This window comes from Centroberyx affinis, unplaced genomic scaffold (assembly GCF_046629955.1).
Source record: "Centroberyx affinis isolate AG114_WGS23_722 - 3 ecotype Tasmania unplaced genomic scaffold, CSIRO-AGI_Caff_v1 ptg002544l_1, whole genome shotgun sequence".
Taxonomy (NCBI): Eukaryota; Metazoa; Chordata; class Actinopteri; order Beryciformes; family Berycidae; genus Centroberyx; species Centroberyx affinis.
The window spans coordinates 3,248-30,282 of NW_027280760.1; the positions used below are offsets into that span (position 1 = coordinate 3,248).

Here is a 27,035-nt window from a genome sequence, read left to right on the forward strand (position 1 = left end):
GAAAGAGTCCGTACCTGATGTTCACCAACCGCCACGAAATCCGCCGCATCGACCTGCTGAAGAGCGAGTACACACAGGTGGTTCCCACGCTGAAGAACGCTGTGGCCCTGGATGTAGACGTCTCCACCAACAAGATGTTCTGGTGTGATCTGTTCCAGCGTAAAATCTACAGGTACACACGCACACACACACACACACACTAGATGTACATACAATTTGTGTGTTCTTTACTCTAGCATGTTGGACAGTATAGAAAAGTGGATACAGTATGGTTTTCAACATCATTTTACAAAGTGATCTGTCAGATTTACTTTTTGGCCGCATCCTTTCTCTCAATTTACACTGTACAATCTTGACAAGTAGAAGGTCTGCTGCGAGGGAAAAATAACAATAAATGAACTCCTTGGTTTATGGTGGTTGGTGACAAGCTCGGCATCAGATATTGGGTTGACGCCAAGCCGATGCATCAGTGGTGGGGAAAGCCAAAATCTGACACCAAGAGCTATATGTAACATGTCAGAATTCCAATAAACTTGATTTTCTGTTTACTGATTCATTGAAGGATGTTCAATCATCCTGATGGAGAAAAAGGGATTGTATCATAATTGTTTCTTTTTTGTTTTGATCAGGTGGCCCCAGACCAATTATCCTAATTAGTATTGTTCAGTAACAGTAATGGATCAGATCAATACTTGGTATCCTCCGGTACTTAAAGTTTAGCACTCTGAATAAATATTGGCAGTGGGAAAGCGGTATCGGACAATCCGTGGTTTGTAATAAATAATGTGTTTGCTATTAGAGCTGCTGGAGTGTATCAGAAGTTAATGAAGCTGCTGCAGCAGACGTACAGTGAAACACCATGAGACTGTACAGAACCTGTGCTTGTTAAGTTTGGATAACGCTCATCCCTCTTCCTTAGCTATGCTCCCATTCGTTTTCTCCTCTATCCATCCATCTATCCTGTCTGCCTCAACCTGTCACACCTTCTGGTAGCAAGACACACCTGGGGGGCTGTGTGTGTGTGTGTGTGTGTGTGTGTGTGTGTGTGTGTGTGTGTGTGTGTGTGTGTGTGTGTGTTTCAGTCACACCTGGAGGGCTGTGTCATCTGTTTGACAGTGGCAGGTAGAGCTGTTTGTCCTTCACACACACACACACACACACAGACACACACATACATACACACATACAGATACACATAGATACCTACATACACATATTTGCTTTCTCTCTTCGGTGTCTGTGTATGCGGAAGTGTGTGTGTGTGTGTGTATGTGTGTGTGTGTGTGTGTCACCCTGACGGCTGGCAGGCAGTGGGAGGGGCCTTCTATCATCTCAGTTGAACCATATGCTCTCTCTAATTTCACTGCCTCGATAATCACCGCCATTACTCATCTGCACACACACACAGATTCAAACTCTCACACACACACAAATACACGCACATACAGAGTGACTTGGACACACACGCACTCAAGGGCTTGTGAGACAGAAAGGACAAATAAACTCGTTCTCCATGATAAACTCAGCAGCAAAGAAACACACAGACACACACACACACACACACACACATGGCCAGTGGCAAGTGGAATTGTACAGTTAAATCTTCTTGGACAACAAAATAGTTCTTTTTGCTGCTGTTTTTTTCCATAAGGGCCAATAAAGAAACTGATAGTTCACAAGACATTGCCTCCTTCTCATATTTTGATATGACATCCACCTCACATAACATCAACAGCATATAAAACTACCTTCGGCTCAGCGGACCAATTGTTATGCTACTGAGTTTATGTTGCACAATATACCTCTTAAGCATTGCCGGGGAATCCAGTGGATGCGGTATGTTGAAGTAGCTTTTGTAACATCCACTCCTCTGATATTGTGCTTTTTCCGTTGTAGTTCAACATAGTTTTTCAAATCCTCAGGCTGTAATGAAAGTGATAATGCTATGCGCCTGCCACTTCACAAGCACTAAACACGCATTTACATTTGTTAACGCTACTCCTGCTTCCGCCTCCCCTCAAAACTCCTCTTCTACCTCCAGTTTATACAGCTTCTGCTCTCTCTGGCTTCTGGAAAAAGTCCCTCTATCATTTTCTGTTTCCAGCATTTCGTTGTTATAGAAGCGCTTCTTTATTGCTAGATATGGCGGTTCAGTGCCGTCATATTCCTCTGTTTGCGGGTGTTGATCTGGAAAAGAGCATCTGCTGAATGCCTTGAATATTGATGGTCATGAAGTATGATTTATCACCACTCCTATCCAGGCATCCAATTACTTTCCTGTGGGTTTTCCCTTTGATAAGGAGCATCTAATCAGTTGGGAAAAGTTGTGAATGTGTCTCCGCCTCTCCCTCTTTCTCTGTCTCTCTCTGTTGGTTTGGTTTTCCAGGCTAATTCATAGTGATTAGCATGGTACGGGTCGATGATGTGTTAACTTCTCCCCGTGATGAAGATGTCTGCAGCAAATAATAATACAGCCAATTAACGATGCAATCTGCTTCCTGGTCTCGGACTCATCTGTCTCTGTCTCGTTCCTCTCTCCATCCGCCCCTCTCTTCTTCCCTGTCTACCTGACTGTTTTTAACTAGAAATAAGGACATAATGAATAATAGTAATAATCGGTAATGATAATCACCATGGTGAAAGTATAGTTAAAAAATATAGCAATAATTCTAATCTTTTGAATTGCATGGAGAGAAGTGTGTGAATTGGCAGCAATAATCTGCACAATGTATTGCATGGAGAGAAGTGTGTGAATTGCCAGCAATAATCTGCATCATTCATCTTAATGCTTTAAGATTAGTAAAAAAAATTGATATGATATATATATGATATAATATATGCGATATGATAATGTTAATAGCATATATGACAATGTATTCATAGTATGGTGTGTTGAAAAATAATACAAGATGTATTGGAAAATTGCATTTAAATTCTGATTTTTATCCGGCAAAATTCTGAAATTTCATCTGCATATCGGTGATGAGATGTAAATTTCAAGAAAATATCTACAGAAGACTAACCCAAAAGTACCTAAGGACCATTTAAGAGTGTAGTTATATTGACCAAGTAATATAATTGAATATAAGTTGTAATATAAATAATAAAATAATATAAAGTTCTCCACAGCATGTAGTTGTTAATGTTTAAGAATACATTTTGGTAACTTCTAGTTTTTCCCCATTATTCACATATAATCTCTGGTCAACAAGTGGAACACTAACATGAGGGATTGTCACCTCCACCCTCCCCCACCCCCCATCTAAACTGCCCCCTGAGTGAGAGACAGGTGTTGGGTCCGTGTTATGGACGCTGAGACACGGGACAGAAGCCCCGGATTATCTATTACGAGACAGCGGCGGGCTAACTTTCCCTCCCAATGATGAAGACGTCTGCGCTGTGGCAAACAGTAACACAGCCAATTAACAACACAATCTGCTTCCAGCGCCCAGACTCATCCATCTCTGTCTCATCCCTCGTTCCAAACACCTCGCTGCCCACCTCCCTCATTCAAGATGATCCTACCGTCCCTACCTCCCTCCCTTCATTCCCGCACGCCTTGCTAACATGCGACGATGGGGTGTAAATTGGGACGTTGCGTTTTCCAACCTCTTAACAAGGCTGTCTTGTGTTGTCTTGTTTTATAGCCGTCTCGTAGTGAAGAGAGTAATGCACTATGTGGTGAAGGAGGGGAAAGAGGGAGGGAGGCTAGAAAAAGAGAGGGGGGAAATGGGAAGGGAGGCAGGGACAGAAAGCAGGTTGGGTTGGAGAGAAAGAATTGGGAAGAAATTGGGGGAGAGAGAGACATAGAGTTGGAGAAAGGTTGTTTTTGCAAGCTGCTGATGAAAGAAGGCAGCCTCATTCTCCTTGGGAGGTGCTGCATGGTGGGAGGGCTGAGGTTGTTACAGAGGTGTCAGGTTGGGGTGCCCCTGACAGGGCATTGGCAGCTCTGGAGAATCCCCCCCACACTCTGAAACTAGGCATCAAAGGCAGGCACCCCCCTTCACTTGGAAAGAAGAGAGGAATAAAGAACAACACAGCCAGAAAGCCTGATTTTGCCAATTACCTGCTGTCTATCTGTGATGCTGTAGCCTCCTGCCTCCCATTTTCTGCCTGTTCCTTGATTATTGTGTATTTCATCACTATAATTCAGTGTGCAGTACTTCCACGCGACTGATACACACACACTCTCTCTCTCTCCCCCCCTCGCCGCCCGCCAGCGCGTACATCAACAAGGCGAGCGACGCGTCCCAGCAGGTGACGCTGATCGACACGTCGCTGCACTCCCCCGAGGGGCTGGCCGTCGACTGGGTCCACAAGAACATCTACTGGACCGACTCGGGCGACAAGAGCATCTCCGTCGCCACGGGAGACGGCAGGAAGAGGAAGGTGCTGATCGCCACCGAGCTGAGCGAGCCGCGGGCCATCGCCGTGGATCCGCGCCAAGGGTGAGGAGGAGGACAGATGGAGAGACGGAGAGGCGGGGGAGATGGAGAAGGGCAGGGCGGAGAGGGAAGGAGGCTGGAAGGAGGAAGGAAGGAGGGAGAGGGAATGGGAGGGGAGAGTAGGATGGAAGGGGAGGAAGGGAGGGAGCGACAGAGCTGAGCAAGCCTGAGGCCATCGCTGTCGTTTCCTGAAAAGGGTGACAGGCGAGGTTATTATGTGAGACTTAGACTAAAACTAGGCATGACAACAGCTTTATTAGCACAAAATAAAGACAGTGTTTGTCATACCTCACCCATCTGGTCAATGAAACAGCTTAAAACAAACATTAACAGTTATTTGCAGATGCTGTGTGACCCAGGTCTGCTCTCTCTGCCTCTCTCTCTCTCTCTCTCTCTCTGATGTCTCTAGTTCCCCAAGGACTCTTTTCACGACACTACAAAGCTAGACGAGCATGAAATACATGCAAATGAAGCCTAGCCAGCGCAGGTTTCTCACGGACACACACACACACACACACACACACATATATAGGCACAGGCACACACAAATTTAGCAGCAGCCCTAGTCTCCAGTACCTTCTGTACTGCAGAGTATCTACCTGCCTTTAATGTCTGCAAGGCTTGTTTCAGAAGTAAAGGTGTTTGATTATGGAGAGAAACTGAGAGGCAGACAGGGAGCTGGCTCTGACATTCCACATTAAAACCTATTGCACCAGATAGAGCAAAAATAAGCTATTTTCCATTTGTGTTCCTAGGACAGGGCCTGCTTCCTCCTTGTTGACTGAAATGCTGTCGTCCGTGTCTAACTGGGCTGTTTATCCTCCCGCAGGTTCATGTACTGGTCAGACTGGGGAGATCAGGCCAAAATAGAGAAGGCCGGGATGAACGGAGTGGACCGGCAAGTTCTGGTGTCGGAACGCATCGAGTGGCCCAATGGAATCACCCTGGGTAAGACAGGAAGGAAGACAGAAAGACAGCAGAGAAGTAAAGGAGCATGTAACTTTCAGCATGCGAGGCTCTCATCAAAGAGGACAGAGAAAAATAAATAAAAGATGACAAAAGCAGGGGACAGAAAAATCAATCAGCTGTGAAAGCAATTTTGAAAGCAAAGTGATAATGCCAGTGAAAGGAATCCTTTTGGAGGCGCGGAGAGAAAAAAGTTCAGTTTGAGTGAATTCAACACAAAGAAAGAGACAACAAGAGGGACGGAGAGAGGGAGAGAGACAGAGAGTGAGAGAGACAAATAGCAAGGGATGAAAGAAGAAAACAGTCTGCAGCCCGTGAGTCGGCCTTATTGTTATAGCTCAGTTTGTGTCTGGCTCTCATCAATCAAACCGCCGACTATACAGGCCTGCGAATTAATAAGCCAGGCGCTCCGGGCCGTCGATACCTCCCATCATCCCCTTCAACTCCCTCCGCGGCGCCAGCCAATTTCTCTCGGCCGCCCTCGCCCGAGGAGAGAGAGAGAGAGAGGCGCGGAGCTGGCGCGCTCCGAGTGGAATTGAGGTGTCGCTACATCTGTATGAAAACAAATTATTTTTTAGACTTAGGCGAACGAGAGAGAGAGAGAGCCCAGACTCGCCCGCACTGCTTTTGGGAGAAGGGGGGGCAGATTATTTTCCCTCCCCCCCCGGTCATTGATTTCTCACGGAGCGCTGCGCCGAACAGCTGATTGTCTCGAGTCAGGAGAGGTGAAGTTGTGAATGAATTTTTACTCTGCGGTTTCTCTATTCCTCTGTTCCTCTTTCGGTGTTGAATCACTTGCTGTTTGACCTGCCTGTTACTTTCTATGGCATGTGATCAAACTCTTTGCCTCTGAAGGAGACATTTTGCTGCACTTTCCAGCTGTGTACCGTAATATTCAAATAAGCTCAGCCTGGCTAATCGATTCGCTCAAGGGCACATAGACAGATTTCCCCCAGCAGAGAAGTCAACCGGCAATATTACAATCACATCTGTGTTTTCTTGACGCGAGGGCCTCAGCCGTCGTGTCAAAGAAGATTGATGGCGTAACTGCTGGCCCATTACATTCATATACCTCTCACCCTAGGCCTTTTCTTTTGAAATGACCTCTCTCTCCCCCCCTCCATTCGTCACCCTCTCCCTCTCTTTTGCTCCCTCTCTTTTCCGCTCTCTTTCTCCCCTCTCACACACTCGCTACCCTTTCTCTCCATCTCTCCTCCGCCTTCACAAACTCTCTCACCATCCCCGCCATCTTGCCCTCTACACTTCTCTCTCTCCTCTTACACTTTCTTGCTCCCTCTCCCGATTCTCTAATCCTCTCACTCTCCGTCCCCCCCCTCTCTCTTTCCCCTTCCCTCCGTCTTTCTCTCTCAGACCTGTCCAACAGGCGTCTGTACTGGGTGGACTCCAAGCTGCACCTGCTGTCCAGCGTGGACCTGAACGGGGACAACCGCAAGGTGCTGCTGTCCTCCCATCACCACCTGGGACACCCCTTCGCCCTCACCGTCTTCGAGGTAGGGGAGCGGGGTTGAAATGCAGGGTGAAGAAGAGAGAGATGAGGAAAGAACAGAGCCATCTTGCAGGGCTAAAAAAAAAAAAAGAACTGCGTGGTAACAAAGTATAAACTTAATTCGAGTTGCATAAAAAGCATGCAAATAGATATGAAACGTGCACATGTAATGAGTAAATATATAGAGAGCCCTTCTCTGAGGTGTGGTTTTTGAGAGCAATATGTGTTGCCCAATACAAATCCTTCCAATCAACTATAAAGCATACAGTATACAGTATATATACTGTCTCTCAAGTCTGTATATTTACAACAGTAGAGCCCAGTAACTCTCAATATCCTAGTAAATTGTTTCTTGCTAACAATAATGCTGTGTATTGCAGTCAGCAGGCAATGCCTTCATAACTGATCCTGATGAGTTTTTTAGTAAAAGTAAAACTTGATCACCAAATCTATCCATTATACCTTATTAAACGCCTCAGTCAACTAAATAAATCTTTATTTAACAAAACATCAGGCAAATCGAACTAAATAAATGGAATCAAATCAAATCAAATGCAAGTAATTTCTACCAATTATGCAATCAGTTTCAAACTTGCTTGCTTGAACAGCAGGCTACAAGCTAAATCGAACACCAGCCTTGCACACATTTTATTACATTCGTTAACACAAATTATGAACTTGTGCACACGGAATAGTGAAGGAAAAACGAGGGAATGATATGTATCTTATGCACTCAAACGAATCACTACAAGAGCAAGAGGCCAATATCACCTTGTGCTCTCGATGTAGTAAATGGCAGCCTCAAAATATATATTTTCCACTGCCAGACTGCTTGGGAGAGACATGGAAGGGGGGCAGTAGGTGTCTTGAGGATCTCCCTCCCTGGAAGGCAGACAGGCAGTAGGTGCTGCCGTCCTCATTTGACCTCCAAGTAGATATACACACAGAGAGAAGTGAGGTCTTCCTTTCTTAGCTCCACCTCGGGTGACACACTCATATCCCGTTCGTGGATTCCCATCCAGGCCATGTATTTTTAGATAGTCGGTGAGCCAAATCTAAGCCTTTATTATGAGTTTTTGTTACACTGGCATGATGTTAGCTTTGATGACTCATACATTTATGGCTGGAGAAAGAGTAAGGGTGAGGGAGTGTGAGAACAAGTTGAGGAAGAGAGAGGAGTAAATGTCTGGCTGGAGATATCTGCAGTGTCTGCTGGGAGGAAAAGGAAGGATTTGAGGAGATTGACTTGAGGAGAAATGAGAGAGAGATGTTTCGGAGGTACGCTGGAGGAGGACAAACCGAGAGACGGACCTATCTTTTTCAGGGGTTGAAGAGTGTCTAGTCGATGACCTTAGTTTGGGTGTATTTATTGAGGTGGGAGTGAGTGAGAGTCTGTTAGCGGCCACAAAGTAGTAGTAAAGCAGTGCGGAAGGTAGTAAGGAGTAACGAGAGGACAAGAGGAGGGGAGAGGGAGACAGAGGGAGGTGAAGTGTGATCAGTGGGAAGTGCTTTATCCATTCCTCTCTCTCCAGCACACACTGTGATGATGAGAAGCAGGGGGAAGAGGGGAAATCCATCATGTCCAGCGCATGTGTGTGTGTTTGTGTGTGTGCTTGCATGTGTGTGTGTGTTTGAGAGGAAGAGAAAGAGAGAAAACACTCTGCCCAGCTTAATGTTCTAGGCAGCAGCAAAAGTTAGTCCCTGTAGATTAATGGCCCTCAGCTGTTCTGGTCTCTTTTGTGTTCTGGCCATGATACAGACCAAATTAAAAAAGCTCTCGCAGTGCAGCAGGCTGTCCTGGACCCAATATGCTGATAATGGGAAGTTTGTTTATTCCTTAGGAGTTGCTTCTTTACAGTTGCGAGCTCAGAATAATGAACCTTTTGTTTCGTTTGGTTTATTTTGTGTTTCAGCATTTGTGTCTCCGAGTCTGTCTAAAAGCTCATAATGCCTATTAACAACATTTTGAACTTTAACACATATAAAATGATGTTTTACCCAGTGTGGAACATGCCATTGACTCAAAATGATATTGCATTGTTTATTGAAATGTGGATGTTGATAGAAAGAAAACAAGAATGACTATCACTGAGCTTGATCTTCATCACTTCTGAATCATTAACACTAGAATGGTCGTAATTTCATGACCACCAGAATTGCCAGTCCATAATATGTAACATGTTCATTATATTTGTTAGGTCATAAGAAAAGTCAAATTTGAGATCTTTTTAATGAATCTAGATGCACAAAGCCTTGAGTTTTTGTATCACTGTGCATTGATGTTTGTGCCTCATTAGGAGGACAAATGTGGCCATCTTTAGGTGCACAATGTGTTCACTGTTGACATAGTTTGGCTAAGAACTATAAATTTCTCCCTAAAAGCTACAATTCCACACTCATCCATGCTTAAAAGTAGGCTACATGCATCAAAGCATTGCAGCTCAGTGGAATGCACACAAAATGTTATGTAGTCATATGTACAAGTTTAACTTTAGTACGTATGCTGGATCAGCCTACCTGGAACAACAGGTCAGATTTTATTTCAACAAAGCAGGTACATTTTTAAATTTGAGAATGATCAAACTGGCTGTTTCGGTGTTAATGGTTACAGTCATTCAGAACGAAGAAATCATCTTGCAAACTTCACATCAATGCACCAGCCTGCTGCTCCTTAGCACTGCAGAGGCAAGAGTAGAGGGCTCATGCATCAAAGTCTGGACACCCCCCACCACCCCACACACACACACACACACACACAAGCATTGTCCACCCCCTGCCTAGACACCGAGCCCTGAGGAGATGTGGATGGAGGAGGCACACAGAGAGCAATGTTTTCTCTTTCTCCGGCTTTAGTTTCACGGCACCGCTTCTCTCTCCCCTCTCTGTTTGACTGGAGGGGATCGGGGGGGAAAGGAGGAGAGAGAGAGATGGGAAATAGAAAGAAATACACCAAGGAAAGAAAGAATGAAAGAGACAGTGACAGGAAGAGAGAAAATAAAAGCAATCAAGAGAGGAAGAGGGACCGAGGCAGACGTTTGTGCTGTAGGCAGGCATTGTGTCCTTTTGCCATGAACTCAGCACTGTGAAGTTTAAACGACTCTGCACTCTTGGCAGCTTAGGGGGAGATAAACACAAAATATCTCCTGCAATCAGATGATTCCTACACCAATTAAACACCAAACCGTTGCCAACCTGAGTTTTCTAAACTGGGTTGCTGCAGAAAACAAAACAGAAAATGCAGGGAGGGAAAAAATGTTCAAAAATGGGAGTGGGAGGGCTTCATTTGAGCTGTCATTTGTTGTTTTCTGGCATTAAAATTGAGTGTGCAGGAGGCGATAGGAGCTTATCGTGCCGGTGAGCCAGTGGCTCATTTGGGATTGAATCTTGACAAAATCATCCAGTGCCGATTGAACCTGAAAAGACTTCATCCGTTTAGATGTACTCTCATCCACAACAACAACCACAGACATATATGGGCTCGCTATGCACATCTCCCATCGCTGTGATGCAATGCCATGTGTTCAGGAGTGTGTGTGTGTGTGTATGTGTGTGTTTGGGTCTAAGCTCGACACATGAAAGACTCACCTTGATCTTACAGTGAAGAGCCTTGACCTGCTCGGGTCTGTACTGCCGTTTTGAAGCTTTGAGAGAGAGAGAGAGAGGTGACAGATGCAGGGATTCTGACAATGGAGAGAGAGCGAGAGAATGAGAGAAAGAGATAGAGAGAGAGATACTGGCAGAGACAGAGAGAGACGGGCACAGGGAGCGATGGAACGAGAGATTTGAGTATTGTCTTATCAACACGGCTGATATTTGTCTTTTATTATTTCAGCGCTGCTGTCATACGAGTAAAGGTTATCTGAGTCTGAGGGATGGGGAGATGGAGAGATAGAGAGCTCAGTGAAAGACGGAGAGAGAGAGAAGGCGAGAGAAAGGTTAAGTCCGTTGATAACCCCAGCGCAAATGGAGCGCTGGGATTACAGCTATGGTTGGACACACACACACACACACACACACAGCAGAAATCTGTGTTTGTACCCCTACAGTTCCTTGACCTTTAAGAAACCCATAAAACTGTAAACAAAGCCTCCGCCTAATGGAGACAATGCAGAGGAGCCAGCATGACTTAGCTTTCTTCTTTCATCTCTCTCTCTCGCTCTCTCCCTAATGATCTTCTCTTTTTTTCATCTTTTCCCTACTGCTCTTTGATTTCAGTCTGTTTTCTTTCTTCTCTCCTCTGTCATTTTCTCTGTTTCTCTGTAGTATTGCTAAAGAGAATAGTAATATGAGGTGGTGTAAGAGAGATGAAGAGAAATGGAGAAAGCTGCAGAATGAAACAAGCGGGGGGGTATGAGAGAGGAAGTGACAGGAGGAAAAGAGAGTGAGCGTCGGTCCACATCAGGGTTTGCCAGTGCTTATCCCTTTGTTTCCCAGGGCAACGAGACAAAAAAAGTTTGTGAACAACTGATCTCCATTGTACTTTTCCACTTCATAGTACTTTTTACAAGACACTTAAATGGCTTTGCTTCTTGACTCTGACTTTTACAACAAGGGGAAACAGTGAGGCGTAAGGATCTGTCTCTGCCAGGCCAGTTAGTTAGCTGCTGTTTCCTTGTGTTGTCATGTGAAACCCCCTGTAGAAGCAGCTCACTTAGTGCTAGAGTAACCTTTCCAGCAAAGGTGTTGGGCCTGGTGCATAGCCAACAACCGCTCCCTCACACACACTAGAAAGCCCTAGTTTATGCTGTTAAAGCCACTTCTGTTGTGATGGCCATTTTTTGGTTTCACTTGAGTTTGTATCTGGGATTTTTGCCTGCTTATCCCCTGTGTACTAAGGAGGCTAGTTATTTTATCATGACTGCAGGTATAACTATCCCAACTATCCCTTTTGCCTTGATGCTGAGGGAACAAAGCATCGTCCGACTTGAAACCATCTCTGCCAACTAACACAACACCTTCAATTATTAAATTGGTGTATACAAATAAGGTAAAATCAGAGTCAGGAATATAATTAGGTTGAATAGGAAATATGGATGCCAGAGAATGCCACCTCCACTGAAAAGGCTTTGTTCTCACATATGTTGATACAGAACTTTTACGGAACTCTTTTTTTTTTTTTAACAGAGAAATTACTGTTATGACATAAAGAAATTGCCAGAACTTCTGATCTTTTTCACCTGTGATCCTTAAATGAAAATGTTTCATAACATTTATGGAAATGGCTGCAGGTGTGAAAAGGTGTCAGTGGGTCAGTAATCCTATGTAATGTCTACGAGTGACTGCTGTCGTTACCCACAACAGAGATATCCTCAGTAGGTTGACACCCAAAGTTGATAAAGGGGAGTAACTTAAGTTTTCTGGAGAAATCGGTGACTTCAACATGTGAAGATGTTTGACTGAACAAGTCTAATTTTAAATGAACCCAATGACTGTGCTATTACTTTCCAAACTCAATTACATTAGTAGCTACATTAGTTTTATTCCCTTTCCCATTAGTTTTATTTCCTTTCGCAATAGCTCCTGTGCTCCTATGCTGGCCTCTCGCCCCTGGCCCACTCCTTGGTAAGCCTTGAGTCAAGAGCACAAACTTTTTTGATAATATTGACAATAGCTCCTAAAACCAGTTTGTATGAGACAGATTCTTTCCTGCGTGAACTCAGAGGAGACGAATCTCCTCTCTGAGTTCTCTCTAGTTTACTCATCACACAAGGAGTGATACTGCAGTTTAACAAAAATATCACCATTATCTCTAACCAGTGGCATACAGTCACCCAGTAATTGTGTACTCAACTGGAAGTATGATTTGCCAAGTTTAGAGTAATTTTGAGGCTTTAGTGCTGAAGACTGAGTGTGTCAGAGAGGATACAGTAAGCACTGCACTCTCTCCATCACAACATAACTTATTCAGTCATGTTTAAACCTCTCCTTGATCAAAATGCCATGCTTTTAACCTTACTTCAATAAATAATGGTTTAAATGGAGTCGTCAGACCTGTCTTTTCTCATAAGCCTTCAATTAAAAATTAAATTAAAGTTACCCCAGGCACAAAACGTTTTCTAAATGAGTCAAGGCTCTCTCCTCAACTAACTTTTCAATCCACAAACTGGGGCTAGACTATAATAATACATTGTCAGTGAAGCAGCTCTCTTAACGATGTGAAGAGTTTTGGTTTTCTTGATTATTCATTTGGCATAGAATTCTCTTTAAGACCATTTGAATAATTTGCATGTTGCTTTAGGTCAGATATTCCCATGTACCTCAATGACTCAGCAGGTTTTCACCCACTCTGTCTTTCTTTCTCTCCTCCTGTCCAGGATCGTGTGTACTGGACAGATCTGGAGGATGAAGCGATATACAGCGCAAACCGCCTGACGGGGCATGATGTGGCAAAGGTGGCAGAGCACCTCGACAACCCCCTGGACCTGGTGGTCTTCCATGAACAGAGACAGCCCAAGGGTAAGACACACAAGAAGTACGCTAAAATGCAAAGAAAGCATGCTAAGATACACAGGGAACATTCACAGGGAAGTATGCTAAGAAACAATAATTACAAAAAGACATATATGAAAGGAAGTTTGCTGAAGCATGCAGAAAGTATGCTAGGAGGCAAGAGGTAATGCATCATATACACAACTATGACATGCTAAGATATTAAGCAACATGCTCACAAATGCGGATGTTACTATCATACTAACAAGGACAACAGCTTACTCTCAAGTCCCCTTCCCGGTCTTAGACAATGACCCTTATTTACCAGCATGATAAACAATTATGCTGCCAATTATGCCAAATCAAATGTGCACACTGAAATTCTACTTTATTGGTGGGGAGATATACCAATAAAGTAGTGTTTCTGTGCTTACTGACACACTTGGTAATTACACAGGACTTATTGACACACTTGGTAGGAGGATTAAACAGGATCTCACTTATAGAACAAAATAGAGTGCAAGATGTATGATTAGAAAATTAGACTATACATCAACACTTTCCATCTTGACAGTCAATATCAGCATGTATCCAATCCACAGCAGTGGTTCCACTGAGCTTGTTAAAACTGTCTGAAGGACAAGAAAACAAATGAGCATCTGATGTGTGTGATTAGATAGATATGTGTGCTGTGCGTGTCAAATGATGTGTGTTTTTCCCAGTATTATTGTGTCAGTATGCTAACAGAGAACGAGAGCGAGCAAGCGCACGCACGTGTGTGTGTTTTAGTGACCCTGTGTGTGTGTGTCAGAGTATGACTGTGCATGCTTGTGTATCTCAGTGTGTTTGGCTGTGTGTGTAGCGGTTTTCCCTGGTGTGTGACTGTGTTTCCATGCTTTGTTTTCCCCCTTCTCAGTCAGAGCTCATCGCTGTCTTGTCTGGGTGCCAGTGGAGGAGCTAATTGCGTTCTCTCATTAATAAATCAAGAGTTGTGCTCAAAGAGATATCTCAGAATTAAACATGTTTTCTCCAAAATGCCAACAAAAGCAAGGAATAGAACAACCGTGCCTAAGTAGGCTAAACAAGGACATGTTGAATGAACTCTCACTGCTCTGTTAAGATACTACTGGAAAGTAAACTAAGTACATTTACTCACGTGCTGTGCTTAAGTACAATTTTGAGGTAGTGGCACTTTACTGGAGTATTTCCATTTTGTCAGACTTTATACTTTTCCTCCACTACATTTATCTGACAGCTGGAGTTACTAGTTACTTTGCAGAACAAGGTTTGAATAAGGCAGAAATGACTGTACTTTTTGATGCTTAAGTACATTTTACTGCTAATACTTACATACTTTTACTTAAGTAAACTTTTGAATGCAGGACTTTGATTTGAGTACTTTTTCCTCCACTGATGGTACTGAAAGGTGAAATATTGAGTAAAACGTTCCCTCCACTGAATCGATTTGCAAGGTCACCCTGCTCTTCCCTTTCTCTCACTCTTTATCTCGCTCCTTTCTCTTGCTTTTCTTATCATTTTCATTCCCTCTCAGCACCCTTATTTAAACAAGACCCCAAAAGGAAAGATCATCACTTAATGAGCAGCCCCCACAATGCATCTCAAGAGTCGCATTCAATGTATGGCCCCAGCCACCTCTTATGCCCCATTCAACTTTGCTTTTTTGACACGCTTCCTCAAAGAGCTTCTCTCCCTTTCCACTTCTTTGTTGTGTTTTTTTTTTTTTTCCTCATCCAGCTGTGCTTTGAAGCCGAGGTTCAGCGTTTTAGCTCTTATTTCTCTCTCCTCGACCTAAGGGAGGAGGAGGAGGAGGAGGAGGAGGAGGAGGAGGAGGAGGAGGGGGCAATTGCAACTTGTGCAGGGTTTGCAGCGCTCTGACAGAACCTCGGAACATCTAGTACTTTAGCGTTTAGCAATCTTTCGTCTCGCCTCCTCTCTCTCCTTTACTGTCCTCTACTCTTCCCTCTTCTCATCCCCTCTCTCTCTTTTCCTCCTCTTATATCCTCTGCTCTTGCCTCCTCTCATCTCCTCTCCTATTGCCTCCTCTTCTCTCCCTTCCTTTCCTCTCCTCTAGTCTTGTTTCCTCTTTCCCTTTTATCTTTTCTCCTTTCCTCTTCTCACCTTACCTTACCTTACCTTACCTCTTCTCTCCTTGCACCCCCCCCACCACCACAAGCAGTACAGATGAAATTACAATCTATTTTGGTGATGTGTCCCTCCCTCTCTGGCAGAGTTAGGAGAGTAGAGGCATTTCAAAGACTCTCCCTTAAGTCTGTTAAACTCAAAGAGCTACAGTGCAGCCTAATGTGGAGAACAGCTAGGTGATTTGCTCGCGCTCAGACATCTGTTCACTTAATATACTTGTATTGCTGCTGAGATACTGTATGTGAAGCCCAAATCTATTCCCAACTTATTAAAGTTTCTATCACACTGTGTGTAAAGTTAGTGAACTTGCTGCCTCCTGTGATCGCTCCATCTCCTGCTGTCTGAAACTATGAGTCGGGATGCGGAATCGGCCGCGACCTGACCTAATTCTGGCTCTTCCCCACATGACAAGAGCAGCAATATTTTTTCATGAGTCTGAGTCTTGGGTCGTGAAACTAAATTTTTCATTCGGATGCTGAGTTATAAAAAAAAAGAGTGTTTTGAACCCCCTGCCCTAACCCAAGTATTTTTCGAAACTGGGTTGTGGAGTAAAGTTGGTCCCTGGATGATTCAGTTTTTCTGTTGCTATCCATAATGTGAGTTAAGGTTAGTAGTTAGTTAGTAGTAAAAGTAAGAAGTAGTAAAAGCATTTTAGATACTACTAATGATACCAAGAAAAAACATCAAGGAATGTCATAGAGCAATGGCTTCTGAGATGCTTAGCTAAGTTACTTGACTTTTGCACAGGGGTTTTGATTTGTTGGTTGGGTGTCTGTCTTTGTCGGCTCTGTAAGCAAAATAGTTCCATGCTAGCACCAGTTTTGTCAGCCAGTTTAGGAGGACTTGGATTCAGTTCAAGATGTCTTGGACAATTTGATGCCGTTTCCATGTTTTCAGCTCTTTGACTCCATTGAACTTTGTGCTGACTGCAGCAGACCGCTGTCAAGAGCCAGACCGCTGCTCGATCACACTCATTCTTCTTTTTTCTTCTTCTTTTAACTATCCCAATCCACATGTTTACACCCTCAGGAGGTGACATTAAATGGAATTTCAGCTTGCAGCACGCATTCGGTGAAAGTATTGACCGTTTCAGTTTCAAGTAGCACTTGAAATTTCGGTTATCGTGACACAGCTCCAGGGTTTTGAAAGGAGACGCGAATGTTTGAGGCAAAGGAATCATACTAGAAACAGATGCTTAAACCCTGTTTTATCCCCCTTTTATCTCTTTGTGTGTGTGTCTATATGTGTGTGTGTGCATCTCTGTAGCCCCAGACACCTGCAACATGGGCAGCCTGCCCAACGGTGGCTGTGAGTACCTCTGTCTGAAGGCCCCTCAGATTACAGACCACTCCCCCAAGTATACCTGTGCCTGTCCCGATGGTATGGAACTGGGACCAGACATGCGGCGCTGCGCTATAGGTAAGTCTGTCACACTCTGACCCAGTGAATCTCAACTTTTTCAATGCAGTGGCACCTAAGACTCGCAATGCAGAGGCTTTTTTTGCTGAGAAATGTCACATGAAGCGAACCATACAGTAACATGACGCTGTGCTATGCGTAACACGGTTACATTGGTCTGGTATTTCACTCTCTTCGCACTGCAAAAAGGAGTCCACCTCATTATTAAGTATTTATGCGTATCCATAATTAAATGTTCAGCTTTCAAGTATTCAGTATTCACTCTATATTGGGGGTGTGCAGCTTTATTCATGGATGGCCACAGGAAAAATTCCCCATGCTATTACAGGCGGAATACTGTAGCCTGAAAGAAATACTAATAATTTTTATTGGCCTGTCATGTCATTCATTGCTGATATGATGGAAGTTCCTGCTTGACCACAGCTAGCCCAAGTCAATATATTGGCCTAAGCCTAATTCTAATGCTGCATTTTGATCAGGTAAATGAAATATGAATATGTTTTTTAGCATTATTATTTTTTATTTTAGTTGACTGACCAAAGAAATCATTCCAGAGTGATGTGGGAGTATTTTAAACAGCATCAGGGGTGTCAATCTGTAAAACCTGCAAAAGAAACCTGGTTCACCCTGCCTTAAGGAGCTGCAAACCCACCTAGAATTTAGTTTCTTATGGGTTTCAATGGAGGGTTCCCAATATTGTCTAATTGCTGTTACACCCTGCCAAGTATAATATTTCAGGGGAAACAGTGAATCCTTGTAAAATAGTCATTTTAAATATATTGCATACAGATACTAAATACAAAAATTCAACGCAAAAATATTGATATCAGCCTTCAAAAACTCATACTACAAAACTCCAAACTAATTATACCTTTCTACCGAGAGCGACTCACAGTTCGTGCTATTTTATTATGATGGATATGGATATGATGGATTCAAAAGTGTAGCCGACTTATTAAGTCAGACAAGCTGATTCTTGGAGCTCGCAGTAACACTATCTTGGGAAGCGGCAATCGGGGTCAGGGATTCTCCTGACTTACCTCTGTTCCCCGCAGATCTCCATTATTTCGCTGACCTTATTTCACCGCTCAGCCTCTCCCCAGCCTCTACAGTTACTACAGTTGTTAAGTTCTTATCCTTAATAGACCCTCTCTGTCTGTACGGCATGTTTGCACAGGTGGGAAAAAGGAGCTGACACAGAGAAAAGAGAGAGAGAGAGAGAGAGAGAGAGAGAGAGAGAGAGAAAGGATGTATATAGGCCACCGTTCAGTGAATCCCCCTGAGAAAGGATGGGCGAGGGAACATGGACACACACAAGCACATGCTCACTCAGACAGAGAGACAGTGACACTCCTACACACTTCTACACACACACACACACACACACACAGAGTAGATATACGCGCTCTCCAGCAATTTTCGGACTTGTGCAGCGCAGGCATTTCTGCCGAGCACTCCTGGCATTTGGTGTGATAAAAGGGCTCCTCGTGTTAAATATGTTGCTCTCCCGCTCTGCATCATGTCTCTATCTGTTCGGGAGCGAAGGCCTGTCTGTTTCGCAGCGGCCCGGACAGGCTGTGTTTTCCACTTCTGTTGCAAAAAATTTTGTGAAACGCTCCACGGCGTTAATCACACCTGCACATTTTTTGGCATCGGCGTTCATTTTTCCGGTGCTCAGTTTCAGCGTCGACTTTTTCTAAGATAAGCACCCATGAAGATATAAACCGACGGTAATCCTTATTCCAAGTTCAAACATGCTGTATAAGCTCGTAAAATAAGTGTCTGGAACAGGCTCAACAACTTTCATGCCAGCGATTACATCAGCATAGATGGATCTCATTTTGGATTGAAGCGCTTTAGTTTTTGTGTGTATTTCTAAACAGAGAGTGTGTTAGTCATTTACAACTAGCTGGTGGTGAGGGTGAAAATGTGATGTAATTGTCATATAATTATCCTCCTTCTGTTTCTCCCAATCAGTCCGGCCCAAAACGACCACAACGGCCGCTCCCACCACCACCACCACCACAACTACACCTCCAACCACTACCGCTACAACGACTACTACAACAGCTACTACGACTACCGCCACCACCACCGCTCCCCCTACCACCGCCCCCACCACTACCACTACCACCACTACTACTATCGGTACTACAGCTGAGCCCACAACCAGGCGACTGTCCACCACCTCCGTGCCCGCTCAGACCCCCAGGACCACCTCCACCACACAGCCTCCCCCGTGGCAGCGGACCCCAGCTGCCACCAGCACCGAGACCACCAGGCTGACGAGCACCAGTCCCACGTCCACGTCCACACGCACGCCGCTGCTGGGCCCGCTGGCCCCCAACAGCATCCAGAGAGAGGGCAACGCCAACCTCTCCCATAGAGGTAAGGATTGGGGAAGAGGAGGGTGGGGTCAGGTGGGATTTTTGTGTGTGTGTGTGTGTGTGTTGAGTGTGCAGATGTGTGGATGCATAGTGTGTGGATGCACCAAGTTAAAGGCTGAGCTGGAGGTTTGATATTTTTCAGTGTATGCATTGGACATGTGTGTATTTTTTTGCTTCTGTATTGTGTGCGACCATGTTTAGCTTTTGTGTGATGTTTGTGTGTGTGTGTCTGTGTGTGTGTGTGTGTGTGTGTGTGTGTGTTCAGCTGCTGTTCATGTGGGTGTGTGCAGGCATGCGTACATGTTTGCATGCTTATTTGTGTCCGCGTGCATTTGTGTTTTGTGTGTGTGTGTGTGTGTGTGTGTGTGTGTGTCTAATGTGCCTTTCCATCACTACCACTATCATTCCGGCCATTAAAGCAGCAGGGAGCTGAACACTGCTTCTTAAATCAGCGTCCCTCTTCTCTACCTCCTTCCTCTCTCTGTCTTCTTCCTCCCCTCATCTCTCCGTCTGACCATCTGTCTACCTATGTCCTCTTTCTCTGCTTTTTTCTCTTGCGTATACAAAACCACATTCACGCACACACACACACACACACACACACACACACACACTCCCACTCACCAGCGCATCTCTCAGTCTGCTTGCTGTCTGTCCCTCATGAGCAGGGTGTGACAGAGCTGTCAGAGCTAACAAACGACAGTCCCCCTCCATTCTCCCCTTCCACCTCTCATCACTCATCCTCACTTTCTGACAGCCTCCACTTCTCTCTCTCTCTCTCTCTCTCTCTATCTGTCTATCTGTCTCTCTCTCTCACTCCCCTGTTCTTCGTTCTCTCGCGCCAATCAAGCTGTATTGGCGCGGCAGAAAAATACCACTTTGCGGTTTGTTGCCCAGACGGTGTTACAGACAAACAATGACAGCAGAAGATAATAGCACTAACAATGGTGTATAAAGGCGTGCTTACACTGTATGTCTTTGGAAGCAGAGCAGAATCCTGGATAGTGAGGCAGAAGCAAGAATTGATAAGCCACTGCGCCGACACCCCGCAATAAGCTGTGATTTTGCAGAAATATGATAGTTTCAGCTTGGGAGCGTTTCATCTGGATTTTTGCGGCTTTCGCTAGATAAAGACATAACAAGAGATAATAGTAACTGTCTAACTGTCTCGCCAGCTATTTGTGTTCTACTTACTGGCTCCTCATAAGGATAGAAAGTGGAAGAAAATCCTCTAAAGTTTTGTCAGTCCCAACTCTGAAAAGTGTCCCTTTTTGAGTAAGAGATTTAGGGTTATGTTAATGAAAGACAGTGTCCTCACATGTGTAGTAATGTGGGCGTGTCTCTCTCTGAATATATATGCAGCTCAAATGCCATGGCACCCTCTTCAGACCAAAGCAAAACACACCATGCCTCAAGACTTAAAAAGATGAAACTGATGCATGTAGTACTTATATACTTTTGAAGACTATTTTGTGTTGTTTCTGCTGTATAAATGACATACAGCAGAGAATAACAGAAGGGATAGAGAAGAGAAAGAGGGGATGGCAAGTGAGATAGATTGTGAGCTGTGCTGTATTTAAACTAACAATGTGCAATATTGCATTTACATGATAGATGCTCTTCAGTATACTGAGAGGGGAGGATGGAAGATGGTGAAATGTTACATAGATGAAAAGAGGAGGAGGGTGGTGGAAGCCAGAGACGGAGGTGAGGGAGAGTCGGAGGGACGGAAAGAATTGGAGGCAGAAAGGGAAGACAGGGAAATGGATGAGACGCTAACTAGGGACGGGAGGACGAGAAGGTAGAGTGAGAGAGACAATAAGGAGGCCATAGAGGAACGGAAATGAATAGAGCGCAAAAAAAGAACATGACAGTCCAGCGCCTGAGCAGGGAGGATGGGAGCTGAAAAAATGACACACCGCGGGGAGGGAAAACAGCAGTACAAGGATAAGAAAGGACGGGATGGCAGAGAGAGAGAGAAGGAAAGAGAGAAAGTGATTTTCTGGGAATTAGAGAGAAGGGCTGCTCCAGCAACTCTGATCACTTTAGGGCCTCGGTTTACGGAAGTTAAGAAGCAGGAACATGTTTCCTCTAGTCTCAGAAGTTGTCAGCCTCCTCACCACACCGCAAGTGCTCCAGATGAGAGGTGGAAAAGACACGGATGAGAAAATGGGGCATGAACAAGATGCGTCTCCAAACCCACGGGCCATGTGTTATCGCTTTCGACTCGGTGCACACTGTCAAGTTTGCCGACATCAGCTGTTACACGTGTGCTGCAGCGGGCATGGCGGAGCGTGGAAACACCAGGAGTTGCAGGAGGAAAAGATGAAAGGCAAACAACAGCTGGTACACAAAGCTCGTATGCTTATGTGCTCATACAAATTTGAACCTTCCGCTCTTAAAGCCAAGAATTTCCCCAAAAGAAACAAACATTCATCAATCTTTCAGTGAGTCATCTTTGGCCGAGGCTAGAAAAATGCTGCTGCACATTGTCAACATAACTGACAATATAATTTACAGGACTATGGCTCTCACATCTGCATTCGACAAAATTCCGCTCTCAGACGGATTTCCAAATTGACGGCCATTAATTTTCGAAGGTAAACAAGACGTTTTACTCTTGCGCCACATAAACAGCACCATGCAAATCCTCAACTCAAGTAACAGTATTTAAAAAGAAATTTCCATTGACCTGACTCACAGTGTAATTAGTATTAAGATTCCAGTGCAGGTAGCTTGTGTCTACAAAGGGAACCAGGCCACATTTAATCTCAGGTATAAAGACATCTAAGACAAAACGGAAAGGGCAAACCAATTTTAATTCCTTTTGAGGATATTTATCCAATTTTCTTTTGAGCAAAGAGATCTTTCAAAGGAGATTTCAAAGCCACCTACATAACAGTGGCAGTTACTAACGACAGTCACTCCTATCAATGAGTACTTTATAGACTTTTTTAATCTTGTCTATGTTCTACCTGTATCTGCAGAATGTGAAATTGTCCCCATCTACACATTGTTTTTAATGGTATTTTATATAGGCTATATACACATTATGACAGCCTAATGTTGTGTTGTCTATCATGGAGCCAAATAAAAATAGGGATTTTTTTTTGTAGAGGCACACAACAGAAGTGCTTTTTGAACTTAAAATCCCCCCACCAATAATAGCCCTAATGAAATTGAGACTTTTTTTTTTCCAGAGCTCCTTCAGCTTCCCTCTCTCTCTCTCTCTCTCTCTCTCTTTGCCTTCACTTTCTTTCATAACCGCTGCTTTAATAAGATTCTATTAATCCTCCTTTTAGAGTCTTAGGGCCCATTGGATGTCACTCATGCTTTAGGAAAAAGCCACATTCACTCCACTTTTGCTGACTCAGAGGCCAAGGCTTCGCCCCTCGGTCTGGAGCCGCATCACTCGCTGTGTGTCTGTGTGTGTGTGTGTGTGTGCGTTGAGAAAGAGAGCGTGTGCTTGTGTATGAGAGAGAAAATTAGTGTCTTTTTTTTGTATGTCCCATCCCACACAGCCCATCTGTGCGTTTGCCATGCATACCAACTACGTGGCGTTGTGGCTGTGATCAGTATGCAGGGCCAACGCTCTGATCTCTCCTGTTAATCTTCCTCACAAGACTTCATTATAGCTCTCTGATTACACTGTGGCTAATGGCTGGCCAGCCGCTAATAGGAGGGTTGGGAGCAGGATTAATATCTGAGCTCCACGCCGACCTGTTGGGGTGAGAGGTGAAGGGGAGGAGGGAGACAGAATGACAGGAGAGGGGATGCTAAGCCTGTCTGGATTTAGCTTTTTTTGTTCTTGTTTTAGCTGCATGTCTGGTTTATTAGATAGTATACAATAGAGGGTGATAGGAAAAAATATGAGAGAGAAAAAAGAAGGAGTTCACAGTATGGACCTTCACCCTCAAGGTCACTGGGACTCTACCAACATTTTTCAACCCAGTGAATGATGTATTGCTTCCTAGAAGAAAATTTGTTTTTGAACGGTATTAGTCCAAATGCTGATGGATTACCAGCTGCAATTGCATTTGCTTCCACTTGTATTAAAATGCATCTCATTGCATTTAGATGGTATCCTGATATGATTTATCTGCAGTTCATTTACACCTGGCGCAAAAAAAAAATGTCCAGAATCCAAAGTGCAATCGGATGGATTCTCTGCCCTTGCAAAATGCAAATATGTTTTGCCAGCACGATGCTTTTCTGTCGCAGTAAATGCAAACCTGTGTTTCTCTTGAGCAAGGTCTTGAGGGAGGGAGTTTTGAGACGAAACTTTTAACTTAGTTTTGTTTGTCTGTCTCTTTGTCTCTCTCTATCTCTCTTTCTCTTCATCTCAGCGGGGAGTGAGCACTACCTCTTAGGTAACAACATCACAGTAGCTGTTTTAGGGATAGTCATTCCTATCGGTGAGTACTCCTGACTGTCTCGCTGTTGTGTCTGTGCTTTCTGCCTGCCTGCTTCTCCCTCCTCGCTTCTCCGTCTCCGCTTCTGTCGGCTTCAATCCTGCAGTCTTGCATGTGTCTGCATGTGTGTGTTTGTGTGTGTGTGTGTGTGTATGCGTGAACGGGTATGAGAGTGCATGTATGCGGATGGATGTGTGTTTGTACCCCCCTGCCTCCAACTAGATTTAAATGAATCAAATGCGTTTATTATGTAGTGTTAATAATTCATTATATAGGACAATAACAGTCTTTTTGTCATTCATCACTGCCAAGAATGTCATTCTTGGCAGTGATGAATGAGCACAAAGTAGCTACCAAATAGTTCAATAATGGAGAATATGTACTGAACCGTGGCATTATCCGACAATAAGAACGGCCTGGGGCTAGTAAAATGTCATTGAGGGCCAGTAAGCTAGTCAGTCAGTGCTGGCCAAGCCTCTGGAATGCGCACATTACAGTATGCTGTTTTTTGCTCCTAAAAGTATAAGCAAATAGGAAATTAAATTCATGTTTTGTAATCATGTTTGGCCCTCTGTTTTTAGCTCATGTTTCCCCCCTCTGTTCATATGTTCACAAAGTAATCACTCCAGTGCTGTGACCCATGGGACTCAGAATAGGTCACACAGTTGTTGAAATCTATTATTGAGTAGAAGGAAACATCGAAGTAATGAATACATGATTGATTAGAACAAAGTTATGTTTTTTTGTGGAGATTTCTTTGAGACGGGAAGATTTCCAACCTGGGAAATAACATAAATGTCGGGTAAGGGTAAATAATTCACATCCAGTCAGGAATATCATAAGATCCACGTCATAAACGTTGGTTTTATCCGCTGATATTCACAGCAACTACAGTGCAACTAGATAGGGACTATGCAACGAGCAAGTCTTTACAATCAAACCAGAGTCACCCATTGGCTGAACATCATCATTTCTGATTGTCTAATTAAATCAGAATCTATGGAAATATTAAACTTTCATGTATGACCACACTGGAAAAAATAGCTGAATGTGCAAATTACCTTCTGCTAGCAGCATATGAGGCTAATTGAGATCCCTGTCATCCCAAACGTTGAATACTTTGATATGGTATGGGAGCTCTTAAAAAACATAGCAAGACAATGTGATTTCTCTTTTTATTCCTGCCAGTTGAGATATCGGCTCATTAAAATAACCCTCGAGACTATTAACCCTTTCCCCTCCTGTCCTCTTTCTGTCCTTCCGCCATTCATTCCGCCATAAATCCCCCCATTCTGTATTTTCTGGCAGCTTTGAAACGTTAATTAGCGTCGGAGGTCTACGCGGGCCGGATTTCTGCACCCCGGTTCTCTCCTCACATCTGCTAGCGCGCCACACCCACCCACAGCTCCGCGAGGGGAAACAACCCAACAATGATTTTCACTATTTAGCCAAAGTCAAGCCGTTCTGCTGCTCGTTAATTGGAGTGAAATTTTCTAAATGAGACGAAAGCTGCTTTTTTTTTTCTTTTTTCTTTTTTTTTTTGTACCAGTGGGGCGTTTACAGCGGAACAATGGGAGATCTGGGGTTTCCAGCCCAGTCACGCAGGGGTCTCAAGTGCCCATCCAACAAAATAGCAATTAGATGGGGCTTCCGTAGGGGATTCAGGCACATCCGTGGGTATAGGTTCACACACTCTCTCACACACACACACACACACACACACACACATACACACGCTCTCGTTCTCGCTCTGTTTTCGCGACTCTCATTCACGCACACATACATGTATCATGCTCGTTTCTTTCTCTTTCTATGCACACACTCCACCTACAACCGCTTTCCCTCTCTTTGCCTCTGTCTCTTACACACGCACACACGCACACACATTATACCCACATACATAGATCCACGGGGCAGCTAGTCAGTCTTGCTGATATGGTAATGAGTGGGAGAGACAGAGCTTATCTCAATCCCTCTCTCTCCTCCCCTCTTCTTTTTTCCCTGTCCATTCTCCTCTCATAACCCCATCCAACACCATAGACAGACCGCCAGTCTGTGGGTAGTATTTTTCTAGGCTAGTGCAAAATTATACCCCCCCGGCCAGAATTTAGCCCAGGGATAATATGGGGATGGCAGTGGGCTAGTGTCCAAAAATCCAAAAAGTGTAATCGCTGACCTCATACAGGACCAGAATACTGCAGGAATTGACTGAATGCCCTGTGTGGGTCCTGTATGCAGGATCCGTGTGTGTGTGTGTGTGTTGTGTGTCTAGGAGGCGGGGTTTGTACGTGTGTGAGCGTTTGTGTGCATGCAGGCATTCATTGTTTCAATTGTGCATGTGCATTCATGTTTACCCGTGTTTTTGATCATTCTGTGTGAGTGAGACTGAGGGGGAATACGATATGTATGTGGATATACAGTATATGTGTCTGTGTGTGTTCGAGTGCGTGTCTGTGAGAGAGAGAGAGAGAAAAAGAGGGAGAGACGAGTGTGTGTGTGTGTGAGTGCTTAAAGCGCCGCTCCGTGTCCCCTGGGCTGTGTTAACGCTCCCGCCGTGTGTGTTGTTGTGTGTGTGTTAAACACATGCAGTCCCTATCCTTGCCACAGTGGTCATCGGCCTGCTCTGCACCGGCGGCTACCTGGTGTGGCGCAACTGGCGCCGCAAGAACACCAAGAGCATGAACTTCGACAACCCCGTGTACCGCAAGACCACCGAGGACGACGACGACGAGATCCACATCGGGCGGCACAGCGAGACCATCGGCCACGTCTACCCCGCCGTGAGTGGCAGCCACAGTCAGCCGTTCATAGCGCTGCCTCTAGGGGGCGGCATCACAGACAGCAACTCCCACTGGTACTCGGGGGCGCCGATGCTCTCCAGCGGCAAATGAGAGCAGAGGGAAGGGGGGGTGGGGGAAGGAGGAAGGAAGGGGCGGGAGGAGGAGGAGGAGGAGGAGGCGTGGGGGGTTTTGGAAAAGCCCTGCTGCCGTACATGCGGGCCTGCTGGAAAGAAAGGACAGGCTTGCGCACGCACACACACACGCACACAAACCACACATCCACACTCTTGTCATTGTTGCATTAACTATTCAAAGCATCAATCACACACACACACATAAGCCCTTCACCGGTACACCGTATTCACATTGCATCCACTTCCATCCATATACATTTATCAATATCACATCTTCCGTCGCCAACCTGCCATCCCATTTTTGTACATAGTGTGTATTTGTTTTTCTCGTTGTTCTTGTTGTGTTTGTTCTGTTACTGGGAGACACAATACGTCTTTTTGGGAAACTTTTTA

At 44.6% G+C, this 27,035-nt stretch overlaps 1 protein-coding gene across 1 annotated transcript; it reads left to right on the top strand.

Annotated features, from left to right (window-relative positions):
* On the top strand, positions 1-26,619 carry LOC139656820 (low-density lipoprotein receptor-related protein 8-like; the record flags this gene model as incomplete). Its single annotated transcript, XM_071534444.1, has 9 exons — positions 1-172; positions 4,221-4,448; positions 5,275-5,393; positions 6,783-6,922; positions 13,233-13,374; positions 16,777-16,929; positions 18,907-19,317; positions 23,663-23,731; positions 26,318-26,619. Coding segments are annotated over 9 exons (1,736 nt in total), but the record flags the coding sequence as incomplete, so codon positions are not given.
* Between the last annotated feature and the right edge of the window lie 416 nt (positions 26,620-27,035).